Here is a 21139-nt window from a genome sequence, read left to right as displayed (position 1 = left end):
CATAACACAGAAAGAAAGCTTAATCTTTTTTTTATGACAGAAAAGACTGTAAATGGGGTGTGTAATTGAAAATGGAGGTGAAGAATATACTGATGGTGACTATGAACAAGTTGTCCTTACTGTCTAGAGACCATACAAAGTGCTTTACAAAACAAAAAGCAGACGGTTATAAAGACAATGATTGACAATGGCAATAAACCAAATGTTAACTTACTAATTATTTTCCAATATGTCTACAAATCTGGAACATCTTAACATCTGCCGTTGGTCTTCCGGTTGTTAAAACATGAAGTCACTTTTCACCTGTCAGTGAGGAGCTTTACCAAAACCATCCATCCAGCCCTGATCCCCTTATTTTCATAGACTGTATGTGCATTACTGTGAAGAGTTATTTCAGACAGACCAAATCCATTGCAGAAAAACAATCAACTTCTTCTAACTGTAGAGTGGCAGTCACACTGATGAGCAGAAGTAAAAGATTTTGCACATTTGCCAACTGCTCCCTGCAGTGTTTCGACTGCAGAGAGCCTATATGGACAGCCCATCAACATAGATTCACTCTAATCCACAAACATTTTTCATGTTTGTATAGATTTATATTCCTTTCTGAAGTCAAAGTGACATAAAGATTAATATCAATAAGTAATGTGAGCAGTCCCTCCTCCCTTCACTCTTGTATCCATGTATGCCAGACAGAGCTGAAGTTGTGCTGCATGCATAGCCATTGCATGTGTTGGCCCATTTTAACTTTGGATCTGTTATTACGGGCTATTGCTTGTCTATGTCAGGGAAAACTTTAATGTTCCCTGACAGTGTCAGTCCAAGTCCCTATGTGGATAGAGTGTTAGTTGTGCAATACACATGGTTGAAATCCTGTTGGCAACAATCACAAGGTAGCCTGCTTCATAGAAAACATATCCAAGTTATGTATCTGAAATATGCATTTTCACATTACTGGTGGGGCATTAATTTATGCCCCATTTTAATGTTCATTTTTAAAGGGATGAGTACATAGCATGGACCGATGCCACATATTACATTTAAGTAGTAAAGTCATCACAAACACTTCCTGATTGAGAAGTGATAATATATTTGCTATATACATTATCATACATCCCCAAAAAAAAAAAAAAAAAAAACACACTCTCCAATCCCTTGCCTGACTTTTCTCCATGCTTGTCTTGTTACTGGCGTCTCCCTTGACAACTTAAGTCAAATGACTGTCAAAATCCTAACACTGTAACGCTGTGCTACTCACTGAATAGCACTAAGTAATCCATGTGGAATTGACTGTTAAGCCTCCACATATTTCCATGACTCCAGAGAGCAGACTTTTCTAAAAATCTGAAGGCTCTAAGCCTACTGAAGTTAATATAGCAGCAGAAGTGCTAGACCATCTTATTGTTATGCAAGCTTCTTTTTTTTACCTCTATTTAGGTCAGCAAGACTGTAACATCTGGATGAAGGTTGGCAGACATTATAGCTCCATTAAACAATATTAATATTAAACTAAATGACTAATGTGTCATGTGAAAGGGTTGATTGTTGTGCTGAGAATTAAGACCCAACTAAGTCTTCAGAACTGTTTCTATGAGGTTTTTTGTAGTCTTTCTGCCAAAAATAGCTTAATGTAGCTTAATGTTTGCATTATGGCTGGGTGAACCAGCTATGTACATTATGAAACACTTTGGGGGAATAATACTATATGTATTTTGCTATATTGCATCTATTTAAATTAAATTCATTTGTGTTTTCTAGTCATTGCAACCTAGCTGTAACCACAAGAGTTGGCAACAGTGTCCTGGATTCAGAGACTATTCATCCCACCTCTGTCTTCACTAGAAAGCGCTGCATCCATCTCGGTCAGTAGGTTGACCATGTGCAGGTGTTGCGTTAAAAAGAGATTCCGTGTCATGTATGTGTTTGCACTGAGAGTGTAAGTGAGATTATTTGTTTTATTAAGCAATTAAAGGTTAGAAGATGTGTTTTAGGACTGTGTGAATGGGTTTGTGCAAATGTTTAGTTTGAAGATAAAGATGGTTCAAAGAAAAAGCGAGACACAAAAAACGCATAATTTAAGAGGGTGTTGTTAGAGAGGATTAACTACTTCCACTAACTGTAGTGCTCCGGCTGCTGGTGCTTCATTATTCTCAACTTTTGTTCTTTGTCTGATGGAGGCTGTGCCGCAACTAGGAAAAGTAAGACCTCAATTTCTAATCCTATGGTATAAAACCACAAGCCCTACAGGAGATGAGACAATGGCAAGTAATGGCATAATAAAAGTGTGTTTTTATGACCCTTTCTAATAATAAAAACCTTGAGAGCATACTTTTGTATTCAGTGACTGGTTGTGAATTTCAGACTAATGTATCTGAAATGCTCTCAATTTAAAGTTTTTTCATCCCAATAGTATAACAGTTTAAAGAAGCGAGTGACTGCTTGAGCTTGAGATATCAGTACATTCTGGGTTTGTGTCAAATGCTTTGACTCCTGACACAAGTTACATCCCAACAGAGGCCAGAGTTATGTAAAAGGACCATCATGACATTTAATGAACATTGCTGAGGGTTCTGTTAAATAACGTTTCCATGGGTAGCAGGGTCTGTTGGGAGTGAAATGCTCCCATGACCTTGTTTAAGCCCTGTGGTAAATTGGACTGTGACAGGCTAATTAATGAACTGCTATTTTCACCTATAAAAATATGCTAAGTTCAGGAGAGGTGTGTATGCTTGGGCGTGTGGAGTGCTAAAGGAGCCTTGGGCTTAATTAATGGACCTTGTTAAATTGTGTGTGTGTGTGTATATAGGAGTGTACATGTGTTTTCTCTGTGTTGGACTAAAATAAACGGTCTAGAGGAAATGAGAGGGTGAGAATAACTGGGCTCACCGCTCCTCAACCCTGAGGTACTAACAGATTTGGCTAGATTACAGTCTGACCTATTTCCTGCTATATATGTTCCCCCCTTACATATCGACTACAAAATCGACCAAATGTGTTACCAGGCTTTTTGACCTGCCTCATAATTTGGTATTCTCTGCATCCATGCGAGTATTACAGCCTCCGAAAGATTGTATAGCAGATTTACACAAATACTTCTTGAAGATTTTAGATTTTGATATATATATATATATATATATATATATATATATATATATATATATATATATATATATATATATATATATATATATATATATATATATATATATATATAAAAATTTACATTATGTTTGTGTAATGAACAGAAAGGCAGATTTGTGTCACCAAGTAAATATCTAAAAGATACATAATCTACTTGTATAGGTATATTTATTTCAACATAAACATGTATTTTAACAGATCTACTTACCTATAAATTAGAAATTCAAATTTCTAATTTTTGAAAAAGCTTAAAACCTCCCTTCATCTCTCCCTCTGCACTGTGGATGGTGCTAGACTGAGAACTGAGCCCCTTAGCAAGTTAGCTAATTAGCCAGCCGGCTGTCCGGACACTAAATTAGTAAGATGTAACAACTTAAGGTTTCATTCCCACACTCTTGTCACAGCGTAATAAATCACATTGTTTTCGCCAGATAGGTGTCATTTCTGTAACCAGTGTAGTATGAAAGCATGTGGTAGCAAGTCAGTAGTCTTGTTTTTGGAATGGCATTATAGAGGAAGATTGACAGCTCTAACGTGGTGGTTGCCCGTGGTCTTCACAATGTGTTTAAGTACAACTTTCTGGCCAAAAAAAGGCGTCAGCCTTCATTGCCACTAATTCTTTGCCGTGTGCCTGGTGTGTCAGGGCCTTAAGGACTGTGGCCAAATATCTACGAATCTTCTACTTCAGTCATTTTCACTGATAACACTGACATGTTTAAATTTGGAAGGAACGTTTTGGGGGACTTAAAACAACCCCTACATTTTGAGTTTCTGGTGTGATGGTGTTTCTTTTTTTTACTGGTGGCTCTAGCTATCTGGCAATTAAAAGATTAATAATGAATATCTATTTTGTAATTTCAGGCAAGTATACAGGGTCAGTTCTTCAAGTGAGTGGGGCATGGAACTATATTGATGACAATGTGGTTTGAACTAATAGCCTTTTAAAATGAGCTATTGATCTTTCCTGGTAATCATTTTAAAAGGAACCTTGAAGAGAAAACAACTTTGAGGATGGACTCAAAGTGTGAAGGAACAGGGAGGGATACACTCACTTAACAGACATCCAGCAGCAAGATATCTATACAAAGTGCTGCCTGTGTCTAAGTGAAGAAAAGATACATTTTTAAATTGACTTCACACAAATCACATTTGATCGGGTTAAAGAAAGGCTAATAGCGTTTGGGAATGGGTGGTAGAGATTGATCAGGTGCTTTGAAATCTGATCTCTCTTTTTAATCAAGTCTTGAGTCACTTCTTCACAGATCAAATAAGAGAATTTACAATGCATCACTTTGCTGGAATAATCCTCATTAAGCAAATCATATATTTATCTTTGACAAAGGCTTTATTAAACAGCTAAAAATAATTAAAGTTTAAAATCAAAATACACTGGTGGGTAGCTTTGGGCACCATGAAAGGGAAAGTACGATTGATAAGTAAATCCAAACTGTAATGTGAAATATACCTAATATATGTTTTACATGTTTGTCGTAAATTGACTGTATATTTACATGTTATTTAATGCTCTTGTATCGTGTGTTATAGGAAAAAATGCCTGCACACTGACACCCCCACCCCCCTTCTCCTCGTCCCTGTAATGAACATAACAAAAAAAACGTCTTACCTTCCACTCCACTTATACACTTGACACGGTCGCGGACCTCCACATTGTATCCCTCAAATGACATGAAGACTCCATTGGGGTGGTAGGGCTCACGCTGTGCGTAAACCTTTGAATAGCTGTGCTGGAACTCAAACCGATCGTAGCCATCGTACTGCGCCACTTTGCCGTATACTTCAAAGTATTTTTCCATCCAGCTAAAGGGCAAGTATATCTCGCCGCCCTCCCGCCGGCCTTTGATTGTAGATTCATCATTGATCAGGCAGTCGATTTCTTCATACTTGATCCCTGCGACAACCCCAACAACAGGCGGGGGCTCTGGAGGTTGTGGAGGGTGTTGCTGGCTGCTGATGCTAGCATCCCCCACCTTGGGACTTGGAGCAACCAAGGCAGCACGGGGAAGGAAGCGTAGGGAGGTGTCACTGGAGCAGCGGTTCCACAGCAGCACAGTAATGAGTGTAAAGAGGGCACAGATAACGATCAGGGTCTTGTAGTTCACCCGAGCAGCCAGGCAGCGCATGGTCACAACTCACCTGCATGACACAAAGACAAGAGTTCATTAGAAGCATGATGTATGATTGATTATTTGTCGAGAACCTACAACTCTCAGCACTGTGGCCTTGCAGCCTTATTTTATTTATTTTTTTAAAGCCCATCAAACACTCTCATGATATCCCACTTAATCACCATTATTAGAGAGCAAAGGGTAATGTGGAAAAGGTGCAAATCTAAATGCAGTGACGTAATGTCAGTACATAACATCTAATGCAACTTCCATAAGAAGGGTGAGTAAGTTTACATGCATAAAAGAGACCGGGTAACTGGAAAATCTGCCTTTGCATGCAGCAGATCAGTAATCACATTTCTCCTCAACCCCTGACTTGGAGCCATGACTTCACAAGACACTTTTTATTGTCAGAACACTTGGACTGACACGGACGGTGCAGTGAGAAGGACATGCTGTGTGTGGGCACAGTGCAGTTTGTTCTTTTAGCAACAGTGGGTCTGAAGTTCAAATAGTTAAATGTTTAACAGTGAAAAAGGACTTACCTAGACTTTTAGACTTTTTAATAAGATAATTTTAAAAACAAGAATGCATTGCTATGTGTAATGATTTTTCCTTTGATCCTGCAGCATTTCTGTTACAGCGGGCCCTGTTTGAAGTCTTTGTCATTTGAACCCTGTATACATGAACAAGACATTAGCTTTCTCCAGGAGAATTCTACCTGCCGAAATCTCTATTCCCCTACCTCTATTACTGATACCAGGTTTCTGGTTTACATGACGTTTCAAAAAATAAAACAAATCGGCTTGCTGGAGAAAGCGGACTGTAACCTGTTTACCTATGTACATGTCAATGCACACCGCAACATAACTGCTCTGCTCTTTTACAAATAATTAACAATAATCAGTGAAAAGTCTGTTGTACAGTGATTCTCTCATGAAACGCTACACTAGAAACCCAGGAGAATGCTGCTTGGAACAACTTTCCCTAAATAGATGACAAGTTGTAATTTGTGTCAAAAACATTTTTGCTCACTTTTGTTTGGTGAGGACTGTCTAGCTGTAGATAAGTCAGAAGCACATGAGGAAAGAGTGGGTAATTGTAGAGTCTGTTGATAATTAAATCTGTATATTTCAAACACCACATTTAGTGTGGTTGCACACAAACAAAATGGCAGGTTTGTGACCAATAAGAAGCTCTGGTATGTGCTTTGATTTGCCAGCGTGTGCATGTGTGTCTCATCTATCCAACAAACAACCATATTCTGCAATTGGTATTTTGGTGTACTCGTCCATAATTTTTTACATCTTGTTTTTGGATGCTTTCAAATCCCTTCTGCTCCTCATTGCAACTCACGAACTCTTGTATCGGTCACTCTTCTTTGCAGTTAAACACACACACACACACACACACACACACACACACACACACACACACACACACACACACAAACACAGGAAAATAAGTATTGAACGCGTCAACATTTTTCCCAGTAAATATATTTCCGATTGGGCTATTGGAATGAAATTTAACCAGATGTCAGTAAGAAATCCGCACATACAAAGAAATCAATGTATAATAAAGTGGAATGATAATGGGAATAAATATTCAACACTTGAAGAAAAAAGGGTTTAAAAATGCATGGGAAGCCAATAAACCAGCTGAAATCTGTCAGTATTTAGGAAGCACTGCCCCCTATTAGTGCAAATTAGTATCAGCTGGATTAGTCCTAATTGATGGCCTATAAAAAGGTTTCTTATTAAGAAGGTGTCACAAGAAGCATTTCATGATGGGTAAAAGCAAAGAGCTGTCCCAAGACCTTCACAAGCTTATTGTAGAAAAACATACGGATGGCATTGGTTACAGACGAATATCTAAACTTCTGAAAGTCCCAGTGAGCGCTGTTGGGGCCATTATACGGAAGCGGAAAGAACATCATTTCACCATTAACCGGCCACGACCTCACAAGATTTCTGACAGAGGAGTCCATAGAATACTTCGAAGAGTTATCAAAGAACCAAGGACCACTCGCGGAGATCTTCAGAAAGACCTGGAAGAAGCAGGTACGGTTGTTTCAAAGAAAAAACAATTAGTAATGCACTCAACCGCCATGGCCTCTATGCACGCACACCACGCAACACACCACTGCTCAACAAAAGGCATGTGGAAGCTTGCTTAAAGTTTGCTCCACAACATCTGCACAAGCCAATGACATACTGGGAGAATATAATCTGGTCAGATGAGACTCTTGGCTGTCATAGCATACACCATGTTTGGAGGAAAAATGATCCCAAACACATAGCCAAGGAAACTCTCAATTGGTTTCAGAGAAAGAAAATTAGAATGGACCAGTCAATCCCCAGACTTGAATCCAATTGAAAACCTCTGGAAAGAACTGAAGATCAGAGTTCATAGAAGATGCCCCGGGAACCTTCAAGATTTGACAACAGTTTGTGTGCAATGTGTGCTACTAGTTTCTTCATACAGGAGGCGTCTTGAAGCTGTCAAAGGCTTTTCAACTAAGTATTAAATACATTTCAGTAAGTGTGTTCAATACTTTTTCCCTGTGTCATTTCACTTTATTACACACGACTTAATTTATGGACTTATTTGTTTTGATAATTTTGTATGTGTGGATTACGTGGGTTGTTACGGACTGGTAAAAATGCAATGCCGATAGCCCAATCAATCAGAAAAATTTTGACAAAATATTCATTCACTGATATATATATATATATATATATATATATTATTCATTTTTATTTTATATATATATATATATATATATATATATATATATATATATATATATATATATATATATTTATATATATATATATATATATATATATGACGCGTTCTCTCTATGAGAGAGAGAGAGAGAACACGTCAACATTTTTTCAGTGAAGATATTTCTGATGGGGCTATCGGCATTGCATTTTTACCAGTCCGTAACAACCCACGTAATCCACACATACAAAATTATCAAAACAGTGTGTGTTATAGATAGATAGATAGATAGATAGATACACACACACACACATACATATCTACATACACACACAGTATATGTATATAGGTTTGCTGATGGCCCAATTGTATATGAAAGAAGACCTCAAACAATGCAATGAGGTTGGATGTTACTAGATCAATCAGTCTGGATCCATGTTTTCATGTCCTCTGTGTTTCTCTGGCATTTTCACCAAGCCAGTGAGAAATCAATATGCATACTGAGGTCTCCTCCTCCACACTAATTACAAAAAAAATAAATCACTATTGCAGTGACGACAGAGCCAGCTCCTCTGATGACAGAGGAAGGAGGAGGAAAATCACGGTTCCAAGTTCATTTCAATAAACCAACCTAAAACTAGACACTGGCAAATGTCCCCTCAATTAATGTGCATTAATTGCACAACAACAAAGAGTCAAATTATAGTGCTAGCAGTCTCTTGAAAGAAGTAAAATAGGACTTACTAAATAGGAAAGTGGACTTCTAGAGTGCTTAAACAAGCAAATGTTGAGGGAGTGCAAGTTGTGGAAGATGAAGAAATCACATTAAGGCTTTTAAAATGATAAAAGCCAAACACTGCATTTGGTTGAGATGTGTCCATTCAAATAGGCGCAGAACAAGTACACAACTGAATTATGTTTGTTCCACAAGAAAGAGAAACAAAGAGAAGTAGAAAAGAGAATTATTTTCTTCCATATAAGCTCTAGTTTAAAACATTTTGTGGATGTTCCAGTCAGTGGTACCTCTGTGGAGGCCACCCTGATTATTTCCACACATAAAAACTGTCATTGATATTCAGAGAAATGTTGGTGCTGCTTTGTGCAGTGATGAAAGATTGGGCCGACAGGAGCTCCGACAATGCTAAAAATGCAAGGGAGAGGGCCGGGGGACTGCACCCTGAAAGATAAGTAGGACCGGCCCTGTCAAGTAACAGACTATAAATAATGGGTTCTTTTTATAGTGATTCGTTGCCGCTGTTGAGCTCAGGCTCAAGGTGGATAGACATGGGCTTAAGCACTGCAGCATGGAGAGTATCCTAATGGCTCGCGCTGACCACGAAACAATTTGCCTAAGCCAAGGCCCATTCCCTGAATGAAACTGAAACGCAACAGTAAGCACACTGGAAGAGGAGTTAATGCAGACCTGCCAACCTGTACGCATTTTGCGTAGTAGATACGCATTTTTACATCAAAATACGGTGATACGATTTGTCACTTTAAACTACACGAAAATCAGGTGACTGCTTTGATTTCACTCGTTGACGTGCAGTAGCCGTCTAACTCTTGATAATAGTAGGCAGCTAAAACTTACGGCTAAAACAGCGTAGCAGCCACGAGCATGCTGGAAAAAAAAAAAAAAAACTAAAGAAGAGTTCGACCAATCACACCGCCGGGTCCCTTCCCCTGATGTCAAGCGGGATATTGCTAATACATCCATGGGATATCAGCTACTGATACTACTTTCGTAAAACGAAAAGCATCAAATGCAACTGTTATTCATTCCTCTCGCATTCCCGTTTAGTTTGGTTAGTTTCCTCAAGGGAGGACGGTGCTTGCAAAGGTAAATGGATTTGATGTAGAAAGGTGAAATTGTGAAATGAATTAATTTACGTAGCCTACCTGTCAACTTTGGAGAAATATTATTTATTTATATTATAATTAATAAAGCCTTGCATTTATAAAGTCTTGTATTTCGTTACAATTGTCTTATATTGTTTTGCCTTTCCTATGATTAAGTTCATACCATAACAAAATTAACTGTTACTAATGTACGTAGGCTAATTAAAAACTGCCCGTCGCTGGACGCACCGGACCGAGACACAAAGTAAACACGCCTCTCTGACAGGTAACGGGGGGGTTAGCGGTTAAACTGAGCGGAGGATGTGCGGAATGTGTCTGTGTCTGTCGGACTTTGGCTTGCCGTTCTACATGGACTTGGAGGCTGGGAGAGTGATAGGCTGCTATTCATTGTGAATGGGACACGTTGACGCAGCGCAGGGGAGCTCTGGCAAAACGATGCAGAATCATCCAGCAATAGAGTTGAACCTGGCTCGACTTTTGCTGCATCCCAATGCAATGTCACCTGGCAGGCCACTGTGTTGAACCAATCAAATACGTGAAAGTGCACATTCCTGGTGGATCACTTTGTCACAGGAATACAGTATTGTTTACTTTGTGATTGTTGCGACGAAAGATAAAAACTGCTGCCATCATAACTTTTCCTGAACGTGTAGTGCTTTGGCATGTGATAAACATTGAAATGCATTCATTTTTTACTCAAACTTAAACAAGGCAACCCTCAATAGACCCCCCACACACACACACACACACACACACACACACACACACACACACACACACACACACACACACACACACACACACACACACACACACACACACACACACACACACCCCCACCAACGCAGGACGCTGCGTTGTTTTAATGCAGGGCTGTTTTCGGAATCCCTGCTTAGGCAGGGTTTTTTTTTTAATGTCCTGTTAACTAAGTTGACAATAATTCAGTTTAACACTGTTATTTCTCCTCTTAACTGTTCCCAAATAAGGATGTTTGTAAATCACATCTGCTGCTTTTGCATGAATTAATTACATGACAGCATTTAGCTAGTTGCTCAGACAGTAGCTGCATAATGTCTCTGGTGCATGGACCCAAATTAATTTACATCTATCGGGAGAAAAAAAACAATTGTTTATTCAAAAGCTTAGAATGACTTGTGCTTAGGTTTTCCGGACAAGCAATCTCTTCAGTTGTTAATAAGGACTGTCTTCTCTCAGTAGCAAAGACAGGAGTTGAGTGGTGTGTTATACAACCACAGAAGCTTTTACGGAGGAGGTCAGAGTGAATAGATACAACAGGTATGAATGAAACACTGGAGACTGCAGTTTGTCTCCTTGGGCCCGTTTCAGGAAGGAGGTTTAACAAACTCCGAGTCTAACCCTGAGTTTTTGGTTCCAGAACAGCTGATTTGAGTTGGTTCAATCAACTCAGAGTAGGTTCACTCAGAGTTAAGCGCGTGCACCACCACTACAAAAAGGCAGCATGAATGGAGCCATGATACTACGATTCACCATGGCAACAACCACAATGTATATTTTGTAAAAAAAAAAAAAACGCTGTTGCTGCAAAAGAGCGAGAATTGGCTTGGGAGAAAATTGCTGCTCCAGTCAATGCATAAGTTCCAATATAGTGTATAGAGTTCCTATTTAATCACAAGTATAATATTACTGGTGAAAACTGGTGGAATGCTATTGAATCTATAATCTATTTCATTTGGGTGCAATCCTGTGGGCAAAAAAGTCCTAGGCCCACTAATCCCATTCTGAGGTTGCAGCATTAGCAGAATTATAATTTATAATCATTTATTTCAAAAGGGTTTACATCATTCACCTGCAATACTGTGGAACTCCTTTTTAATGGCTCTCACTGATTTGTGTCCAGGGAACACTACAACGTTTCAGAAATGTTTCAGAGAGATACACACTTTTCTGATGGCTCTGAATGTGGCTTTATTAATATGCTACCCATCATCAATGTTGAAAACTGCCATTTGCAAAAAAAAATATTAGGACACACAGAATCTGCTGGGATGTAAGAGCATGTCCTCGATGGGTAACGTTATTGAGGACATAAGGTTATGTAGGCTACATATCTGATGGACTGAAGAAAAGAAAACAATACCACTCAAAAAAGGTAGTTATCTGAAAAATACATCAACCCCCTACTTTAGAGCTTCTTCATCCTTGGGATCGTCAAAAAATGCTATGTTCGAGAGAAAAAAACACGTTTATTTTTTATTCATGCAGATGACAAAACTGCGCTAAAATGCACCTGATACAGACTGAATGAATGAATGAGGAAATGAAAGAGCGCTGTGTCAGAGGGAGGAGACTGAGAGAAACTCGAGGTTTATTGAAGAAAACCTGCTCCCGACCAGGTTAGGTTCACATACTCCGTTACCATAGTAACTGGCTCTGAGGTTAAGTTACCTCTCTTTCTGAAACGGGCTGGAGTTACCTCTCTCTCTCAGGTTTGATTAACCTCCCTTTCTGAAATGGAAACCCCAGAGTTTCCCTCATCTCAGGGTTAACAAACTCAAGAGTTTCCACTAAACCTGCTTTCTGAAATGGGCCTCTGTTCCCTACCAATGTCCACTTTATTTATACATTTTTACAATAAAAGGGAATCTTTCCCAAGGCCACAATCTTTAGCTAACCTTCAAGTTGTTTTCAGACATTAACCATAGTGGTGGAATATCAGAAAAAGCTTTGCAACAGTAGCACGCATCGGTTTTATTTTATTGTTTAGGTATCAGGGCTTGCTTATAAGATATGCACAGACCTTTGTGTAATCCACTTGTTATCAGCTCAACTCAGAAAGTGTTTTACAGATATAATCCCTCTGGTAATAACACTGTTTTTATCTGGAAGGAAAACTACGTGGACATAAAAATATATAAAAAAAAGACTGGACAGCAGGTTAAAGACAATCCTGTTGGAGGATAAAAGTATTCTATGCTTGACAGATTAAGGAAAAAGACACTGGAAAACAAAAGCAGCTTTTCAGTTTACGTGCACCCACTGTCCTGCCTCAAGAAATTGACAGCCTGAAATAGCAGGGAGTGACTTGTTGAGTCTTTAGATTTTTATATGATGGCATCATTCTTTGTGGATACCTGAACAATCAAACCATGCGAGGAAGAGAAAGGTATGAAGGAAAGCTTTGGCATACTGTCTGAATCAAATCCAGTTCCCCTTGTGCACCCAAACACCAATATTCCACTTACTGTTACACAAACCATGAGGCCTGTAATTGTTGCAACATTACAGTAGCTCTGGGGTCAATGATGACCGAACAATTCATCAATTGAGAAATTAAGCATCAAATTCATCAAAAATGACAATAGTCTTAAATTCGGTACAGTATGCTAACATTTACAATCTGCTGGTAAATCCCATCTGAGCTTAATGATCTCAGGCTGGCAAGTCCTGATGCGGAAAGTTCTACACTGTAGATGCTTGAGCAAACATTGCTTCACTGACAACAGGATGAGCAACTTCACAGTCTTGAATTCCCAGGGTGCTTGCATGTCTAGCTTTTTTACTGCTTCTGCAGATCAGCAAAGGCTTGAGACTTTGATTGTGAGCATTTGCCTTTGAGGCTGTGATGGACTGTAACATATGAGGGATCTCTGGGTGCCCTAACGGTTGCTTCATCAAATGCAGCAAGTGATCCCCTGGCTTAAAACTACGAGTATTAATTCTGACAAATGCAAATATTTGGATGTCTTTATCCCCCAAAATCCCTAATAACGAGGCTGGAGAATTTCTAGCAGGCAACTAATACTACAATGGTTTTTTAATGATGAGAAAGGGTTAGGCTAGGTGTTTTCATGAAATCAAATGTCAGCAAAAAGACACTGTGACTTTGTTAAATGCACTTTGAGTAAAACCAGCTGCTAATCTCTGGCCTGGTCCCCAGTGCAGAATGTACAACATTTACAACATGATAAAACTGCTGCAGCAGTGAGCATAGGGATGGGTGAATGGAGTTGTTTTTCTTCTCCTGCTGTCCTCTGGTGTAAAAATCATGAGCAGTCATCACAGCAATAAAAGCGGAGTGCTCGTGAGCCACCCTTGGGGAGCTATTGGACTAGAAGCCCGGTGTATGAGTGAGATGCAGGTGTTGTAGCCCTAACTAAACTCCTGACATTTTCACTGCTCTCCTCAACGGGTGAAGTAAGGTAGGGGTTTGAGACTGCCTGTAAATTATCAGCTGATGCCGCTGAAGCTGTGAGGTATGTTATCCCCTGTAGAGATGGGATGAATGGAGTGTGTGTGTGTGTGTGTGTGTGTGTGTGTGTGTGTGTGTGTGTGTGTGTGTGTGTGTGTGTGTGTGTGTGTGTGTGTGTGTGTGTGTGTGTGTGTGTGTGTGTTGTGGTTGCGAGCATGATTATGATACTGTGTAGGCATTGGGGTGAATTCAAGGCAACAACTGACAGGGGAAAAATTACATTGCATATTTATTCCACAGCCATTTAGTATGTGAGTTAAGTTAAATCTCTTTTTTGATGCTCACAATCTTGTACATTTAATTCAGAGTTTTGGTGAACAACATAAACAGATCTGTCTGTCACCAAAATATGTTAACACTCCCTCCCAGGCATGATTTACTAAATTGAAATGAAAATTTAGAAATGAAAATACTAAAAAAAAGCATTAGAACTTGTTGCATCATAAAAGGTTGAGTCACAAATATAAAAGCCAGCACTGATATGAGGTCAGTTATGGAGTAGTTCACTTTTACATTCAAGATGCAGCTGAGCCTTTAAAGAGGTAAGTCTCTTGTGATTGTGTAATATGGCAATAAGTCAGGGTTAATTGAACCTGCTTGTTAGTAAAGTATACTTAGTATCCACAGCAAGTTAACCATTGTCATTTTATAAATGTTGTGCAGTGTCTGCAGTTACAACTGTCTTCAGGACTGCTCTCTCTCTCTGACTAGAGCTGAAACCACAGCACTGCAGCCACGGCAAGCAGAGAGGTCTGCATATTCATGGAACGGGAATTCACTAAATCCAAAGACACCAATGTTGCAACTGACAATTAGTTTCATTATAACCAAATCTTCAGAATATCTTCTAGATTAGTTGATTCATTGTTTGGTCTATATAATGACATAGAAAATAAAGAAACATCATTTTGTAAAGCCCAACATCCCGTCTACAAATGACTTACTATACTGCCCAACAGCCCCTAACCCAAACATATTCAGTTTACTAAAACATAAGACAAAAGAACCAGTAAATACTCACAATTGAAACTGGAACCAGAGAATGTTTGCTTGAAAAATAACTTAAAATTATTAACCATTTATGAAAATAGATTCTGAGTGGCACAGTTACACAGTTGGTATGATCCATCGGGCCATCGTGAATCTGTAAAACATGCACTAAAGACCAAAAACCTTGGTGTTACTCCATGCCTGCAAGTAATGTACAGCGACCTTTCTTCATGCATTGCTTAAAAGAGAGGCAGATGCTCAGGCTAACCTTCACCAAAACAACAGACCAACAAATACACTTGCATCACTGCTCAATGATAAAGCTTTCTTTGGATGCAGCCTAGAAGTGAGTAAACTGCTTTAAAATTAATGCGCTTGTGCGTTTTATCTCTAGTAGGAGGATTAAGCAGGTCATTACCAAAAAGCTTATAACGGATGCCTACTGAGGGATTAAGCAAACTCATAATCAAATGGAGAGGAGACAAGAGAGGAAATGTATAAACAAGACCTTCTGCATCGTTTTAGAGGCAGGTCATGCCAGCTGCCTTGTCCTACAACATCATAGGAACAAATGTCGATCTAAAAAAGGATGCATAAGCTAAGTAACAAAGCATGCTAAAAGTAGAATTTAGTGCACAAGGTATACAAGTGCTACAGCAAGAATACAAACTGTGCCAACTCCAGCAGTTAGGGAGGAAATAGCACCGTACATCCATTGTGGGTTTGGGGTTTTGATAGTTCCTATTGATTTTAGGCTTGGGCAACACGATCTTGTTGTCAGATATCTCTGCTTTCTAATGACACTGCATCTCATGTTTTTGTCAGTTAATGAAGTAGACATGAAGCCTGCAGCCTAACCCCTTTCGGTACTATTACTCAAAAGTACCAGCCCCTGTTAATTTGTCATTATGAGCTTAGGGTTTACCAAACAACTTACAAATCAGCCAAGTTGTGCAACTAGCCAAACGCCATCCTTAAACTCTTTTGTATCGAATGTTAGGATTCCATAACTGAAACAATACAATTACTTCTTATAACTTTATTATCAAACAAATTGTACAATAAGTTGTGCAATATGTATCGACATTGTTACCAAGAAAATAACAAGTTCAATAAAGTATGTTCACTCTGGTTGTTAATGATTTCAAAATACACAAAGAATTATAAGCACACTGACCGTGTGACATAGCGGTCTCAAATATCAGCCGTGGTATTAAGTGGTTGTACCATTATCCAAAGATTATAGTATAAAGAAAATACCAGTATAAAATTGCACTTTAAAATGTAACGGTCATTGTTTTTTTTAGTGGTGCCTTTTATATTCAATTCAATGTTAAATTTTTTCAATAAAAGACTGTTGAAAATCATTTCCTTTCATTTGTTTTAAATTCAACAAGCAATTTGTTTTAATTTATCAGCATACTGAAAGCAGCAGAAAGGCAGAACTGAGTAAACTTTAACAACCGTTTATTTATTGCAAGTAATCTCGCTATCGCGATATTCAACAACATTATCGCATATTTTCCTCATATCGTGCAGCCCTAGCATAAATACAGTACAGGCCAAAAGTTTGGACACACGTTCTCATTCAATGCGTTTTCTTTATTTTCATGACTATTTACATTGTAGATTCTCATTAAAGGCATCAAAACTATGAATGAACACATATGGAATTATGTACTTAAAAAAGTGTGAAATAACTGAAAACATGTCTTATATTTTAGATTCCTCAAAGTAGCCACCCTTTGCTGTTTCGATAGCGCTACAAACCCTTGGTGTTCTCTCAATGAGCTTCATGAGGTAGTCACCTGAAATGGTTTTCACTTCACAGGTGTGCCTTGTCAGGGTTAATTAGTGGAATTTTTTCCCTTATTAATGGGGTCGGGACCATCAGTTGTGTTGTGCAGAAGTCAGGTTGATACACAGCCAACAGCCCTATTGGACAACAGTTAGAATTCATATTATGGCAAGAACCAATAAGCTAAGTAAAGAGAAACGAGTGGCCATCATTACTTAAACAAATGAAGGTCAGTCAGTCCGGAAAACTTTGAATGTGTCCCCAAGTGCAGTCGCAAAAACCATCAAGCGCTACAACAAAACTGGCTGACATGAGGACCGCCCCAGGAAAGGAAGACCAAGGGTCACCTCTGCTGCTGAGGATAAGTTCATCCGAGTCACCAGCCTCAGAAATTGCAAGTTAACAGCAGCTCAGATTAGAGACCAGACGAATACCACACAGAGTTCTAGCAGCAGACACATCTCTAGAATAACTGTTAAGAGGAGACTCGAATCAGGCCTTCATGATCAAATAGCTGCTAGGAAACCACTGCTAAGGAGAGGCAACAAGCAGAAGAGATTTGTTTGGGCCAAAAAACACAAGGAATGGACATTAGACCGGTGGAAATCTGTGCTTTGGTCTGATGAGTCCAAATTTGAGATCTTTGGTTCCAACCGCCGTGTCTTTGTGCGACGCAGAAAAGGTGAACGGATGGATTCTACATGCCTGGTTCCCACCGTGAAGCATGGAGGAGGAGGTGTGATGGTGTGGGGGTGCTTTGCTGGTGACACGGTTGGGGATTTATTCAAAATTGAAGGCATACTGAACCAGCATGGCTACCACAGCATCCTGCAGCAACATGCCATCCCATCCGGTTTGCATTTAGTTGGACCATCATTTATTTTTCAAAAGGACAATGACCCCAAACACACCTCCAGGCTGTGTAAGGGCTATTTGACCAAGAAGGAGAGTGATGGAGTGCTGCGCCAGATGACCTGACCTCCACAGTCACCGGACCTGAACCCAATCGAGATGGTTTGGGGTGAGCTGGAAAGCAGAGTGAAGGAAAAGGGCCAACAACTGCTAAGCATCTCTGGGAACTCCTTCAAGACCGTTGGAAAACCATTTCAGGTGACTACCTCTTGAAGCTCATCAAGAGAATTTCAAGAGTGTGCAAAGCAGTAATCAGAGCAAAGGGTGGCTACTTTGAAGAAACTAAAATATAAGACATGTTTTCAGTTATTTCACACTTTTTTGTTAAAAACATAAAACATGTGTTCATTCATAGTTTTGATGCCTTCAGTGAGAATCTACAATGTAAATAGTCATGAAAATAAAGAAAACACATTGAATGACAAGGTGTGTCCAAACTTTTGGCCTGTACTGTATATATTTTGTGTATACCAATTGGGACGCGAGGACCCTGATCATCAATGTACGTTGCCCTGACTGGAGGACTGTAATGATATTGATACTGACCTCTAATCCATTCACAAAGAAACGGCCAACTGGCTGGACATCCTGTCGACATTCACCACCGAGTCTTTCCACAGCTCCTCCTCAGGTATTTTCTGCTTTCAGTTTCCTCACCATCTATACATGACAGAAGAGAAAGTGAAATTCCATCATTGTGGCTTAAAGTATGTGAGTGTATGTATGTATAAAAAAAAAAAAAAAGGTCTGAATATGAACATATACACATACATATTTCTAGATATTGTCAGTCACTGGTTTGGTTCATGAAGTTTCAATTTATGCGTGTCTTTCTTTTCGTGAAAGATGTACATCTGTGATCATGTATTAAGTAGCCTTTAAACTTTGATTTAACTTGATGAGATTACTCAAGTCTTATCACTTTTCATTAAACAAGACTAAAAGCCCCAGATAGCAGCCATTAGAACATTGGTTCTCTTTTTTACTCTTCATCCTTAATTCAAAGCCATATCTACTTGTGCCCCCTCGTTACAAGTTGCATGTCCATGATTTGGGAGCAGTTGAATACTAAAGTCATTTTCCCTTCTCTGATTGTTTCGTTTGAGTCATTTTAAGAGGTAAACGATACTGTATTTTACAAAAAATATAACGTAGGAGAATTTTGTGTTTTATTATTTTTTTACTCCATTTTATGACCCCTAGATTCATCTTGTGACTCCCTCTGTGGGTCCACCTGACTCACAGGTTGGGAACCACTTCCCTATAGGCCTGTGTTGCTCTTTAAGTCCAACTCAACCAAAGTTTCCACCGACAAAACATTTGTTACTCAACCACATTCATTTCCATCAATTTCAGATGTGTGCTTATTGCTATTCTGGGTCACATCATAGTGGACAGTGACATTGCAATGAGGGAAAGTTGGAAACAATGGACAGGTTGCTGGTCTGCCACATTCACATGGCAGACACAATGTAAATAAGATTATCTAATCATGCAGAAGAATGACTTCCTCAGTAATCTGAACATCTTGGTCTATGCAGGCTCCACTTTCTTCACATACAATCCTTTAACAGGCTAAATGTTTCCAGAGGTAAATAATGAGTGATTGCTCCTGCACACTAAGCAGCTTTCAATACAAACGTTTGAGGAAAATTATTATTATTATTATTATTATTATTATTATTATTATTATTATTATTATTATTATCTATCAATTATCAACTGTTGCAATTCTTTTTCATTGTAGGTAATTATAACCCTAAATCAATGCTCCACATACTCTGATACTATACATTTAGACAAGGGAACAAATACATAATTGTAATTGTAGCCATGATGAATTTATAGGTTTTCTGACAGCAGGGTCACTAATGTACAACCAATCTATCAGTGCAAATGCGCCGAGAGTGACATGGATACTTTACAATGCAATTAATCTCCCCAATGTATTTCTAGCCCCTGTTGAAACCGGCTATTAAACTAAAGAAGGTGCTAAATCGCCACATCAAGAGCGAATATTGATCTTTTTATGAAATGTGCTTATTGACAAAGCACTTAAATTAGATATTGTGGAAATAAAACCATTTGAGATCCCTCTGTCATTGCATAGTAGACAGACAGAAGGCCAAACATATGACAAGATAACATTAATATCTTACAAAATAATGCAATCCAATTAAGAATAAGTTACAGGAGTCAAAGCGTGAAACTTAATTTAGATGAACATTTTTGCTGTTATCATTCTTTCTCAACTACAGGTTAAAGCCAGACCTTATATTACAGTGTGCCGGTGGCTAGTTGAACCAAAACTCTGTCTATCCACCATTAACATACTACAGCTGGTCTGCTACATACAGTAATAAGCAGAGAGATCAGCTTTCCAGCCTTTTGTCTGTTATCAGATTTACTGTACCCCAAGCCTGGCTAGAGAAGCAAATTATTTAAGGCAATTTATGTTTAGACCCTGTAGCTACATCCTGCATATCATGATGTATATTGTCAAAGGTCTAAGAAACAAATTACATTCAATATTTCTGACATAATTATGCTCTGATGGCACAAAGGGAGGATGTGTGCGTTTGTGTAACCTGCCTTCCTCTGAAAGATGGCACAGGCTGTACCCAGACAGAGTGAAAAGGAAGTAGAAATGTCAGCCGTCTTAATCAATATTCTTTGAGTACTGTATGGGCGTACTGATGCTTTTTGAGGCAGGTGTGCTGCAGGCAGATGGCGAGAAGTAGAAAATGAGAGTTAACGTCAGCCTAGCGCAGCTCATTATTCCTGGAGCTTATCCTGCACCATTCCTGCCATCAATGCATTTTCTAGGCAACATTTCATTCTAGATATTTCCTCTCTCTGAACATAGAACATCTGGAAATAGTGTTTTCTTGCTCAAAGAAGCATCTCAGTTAAGAGGCTGCACAGGCATCTACTTATACAGAAGCCAAAATCGGATAGTCAAGAACAACACACTAATCTATACATACCGGTTTTGTGGCCATTCAAAATAACAGGCATTCTGTGTTAAACCAAAAGGACCTTCACGCAGGCAGTGGTATCTGCTTTTCACTAAATACACAGAAGTCACAGGAGCTGAGTCTGCAAGTGTGGATGTGCCATTAGGGTTCTCAGTTAGGACTCTTTAATAGCCTCTGCGTGCAACAAAGATAATCAATTTATCTGATAATATGCACATATGTTTAAAGTGACGAGATGAAGAAAAAAAAACACTTGAGTTGACCATTTGTGGTTGTCAGCACACTTTTGTTTCCATATCAAATAAAAGAATGTAAAACATAATAGTTTCCCCCACAGTGTTTTATTGTGTTCTCGGTTATGTCAGAAGATATG

General features: G+C 38.9%; 1 protein-coding gene across 2 annotated transcripts in view; it reads right to left on the bottom strand.

Annotated features, from left to right (window-relative positions):
• The window catches only part of glceb (glucuronic acid epimerase b), a 56689-nt gene that overhangs the window by 11385 nt on the left and 24165 nt on the right, over positions 1-21139 (bottom strand). For both annotated transcript variants that reach the window (XM_028579511.1, XM_028579504.1), the window contains 2 exons: positions 18335-18448; positions 4766-5295 (listed from right to left, as the gene is read on the bottom strand). In XM_028579511.1, coding sequence (XP_028435312.1) covers positions 4766-5282 — 517 coding nt within the window. In that variant the 5' untranslated portion in view covers positions 5283-5295; positions 18335-18448. The remainder of the gene's footprint in view (positions 1-4765; positions 5296-18334; positions 18449-21139) is intronic.

Source organism: Perca flavescens, chromosome 1 (assembly GCF_004354835.1).
Source record: "Perca flavescens isolate YP-PL-M2 chromosome 1, PFLA_1.0, whole genome shotgun sequence".
NCBI lineage: Eukaryota > Metazoa > Chordata > Actinopteri > Perciformes > Percidae > Perca > Perca flavescens.
The sequence above is the reverse complement of the archived record's forward strand: the minus strand, read 5'-3'. Positions and strand labels throughout refer to the sequence as shown.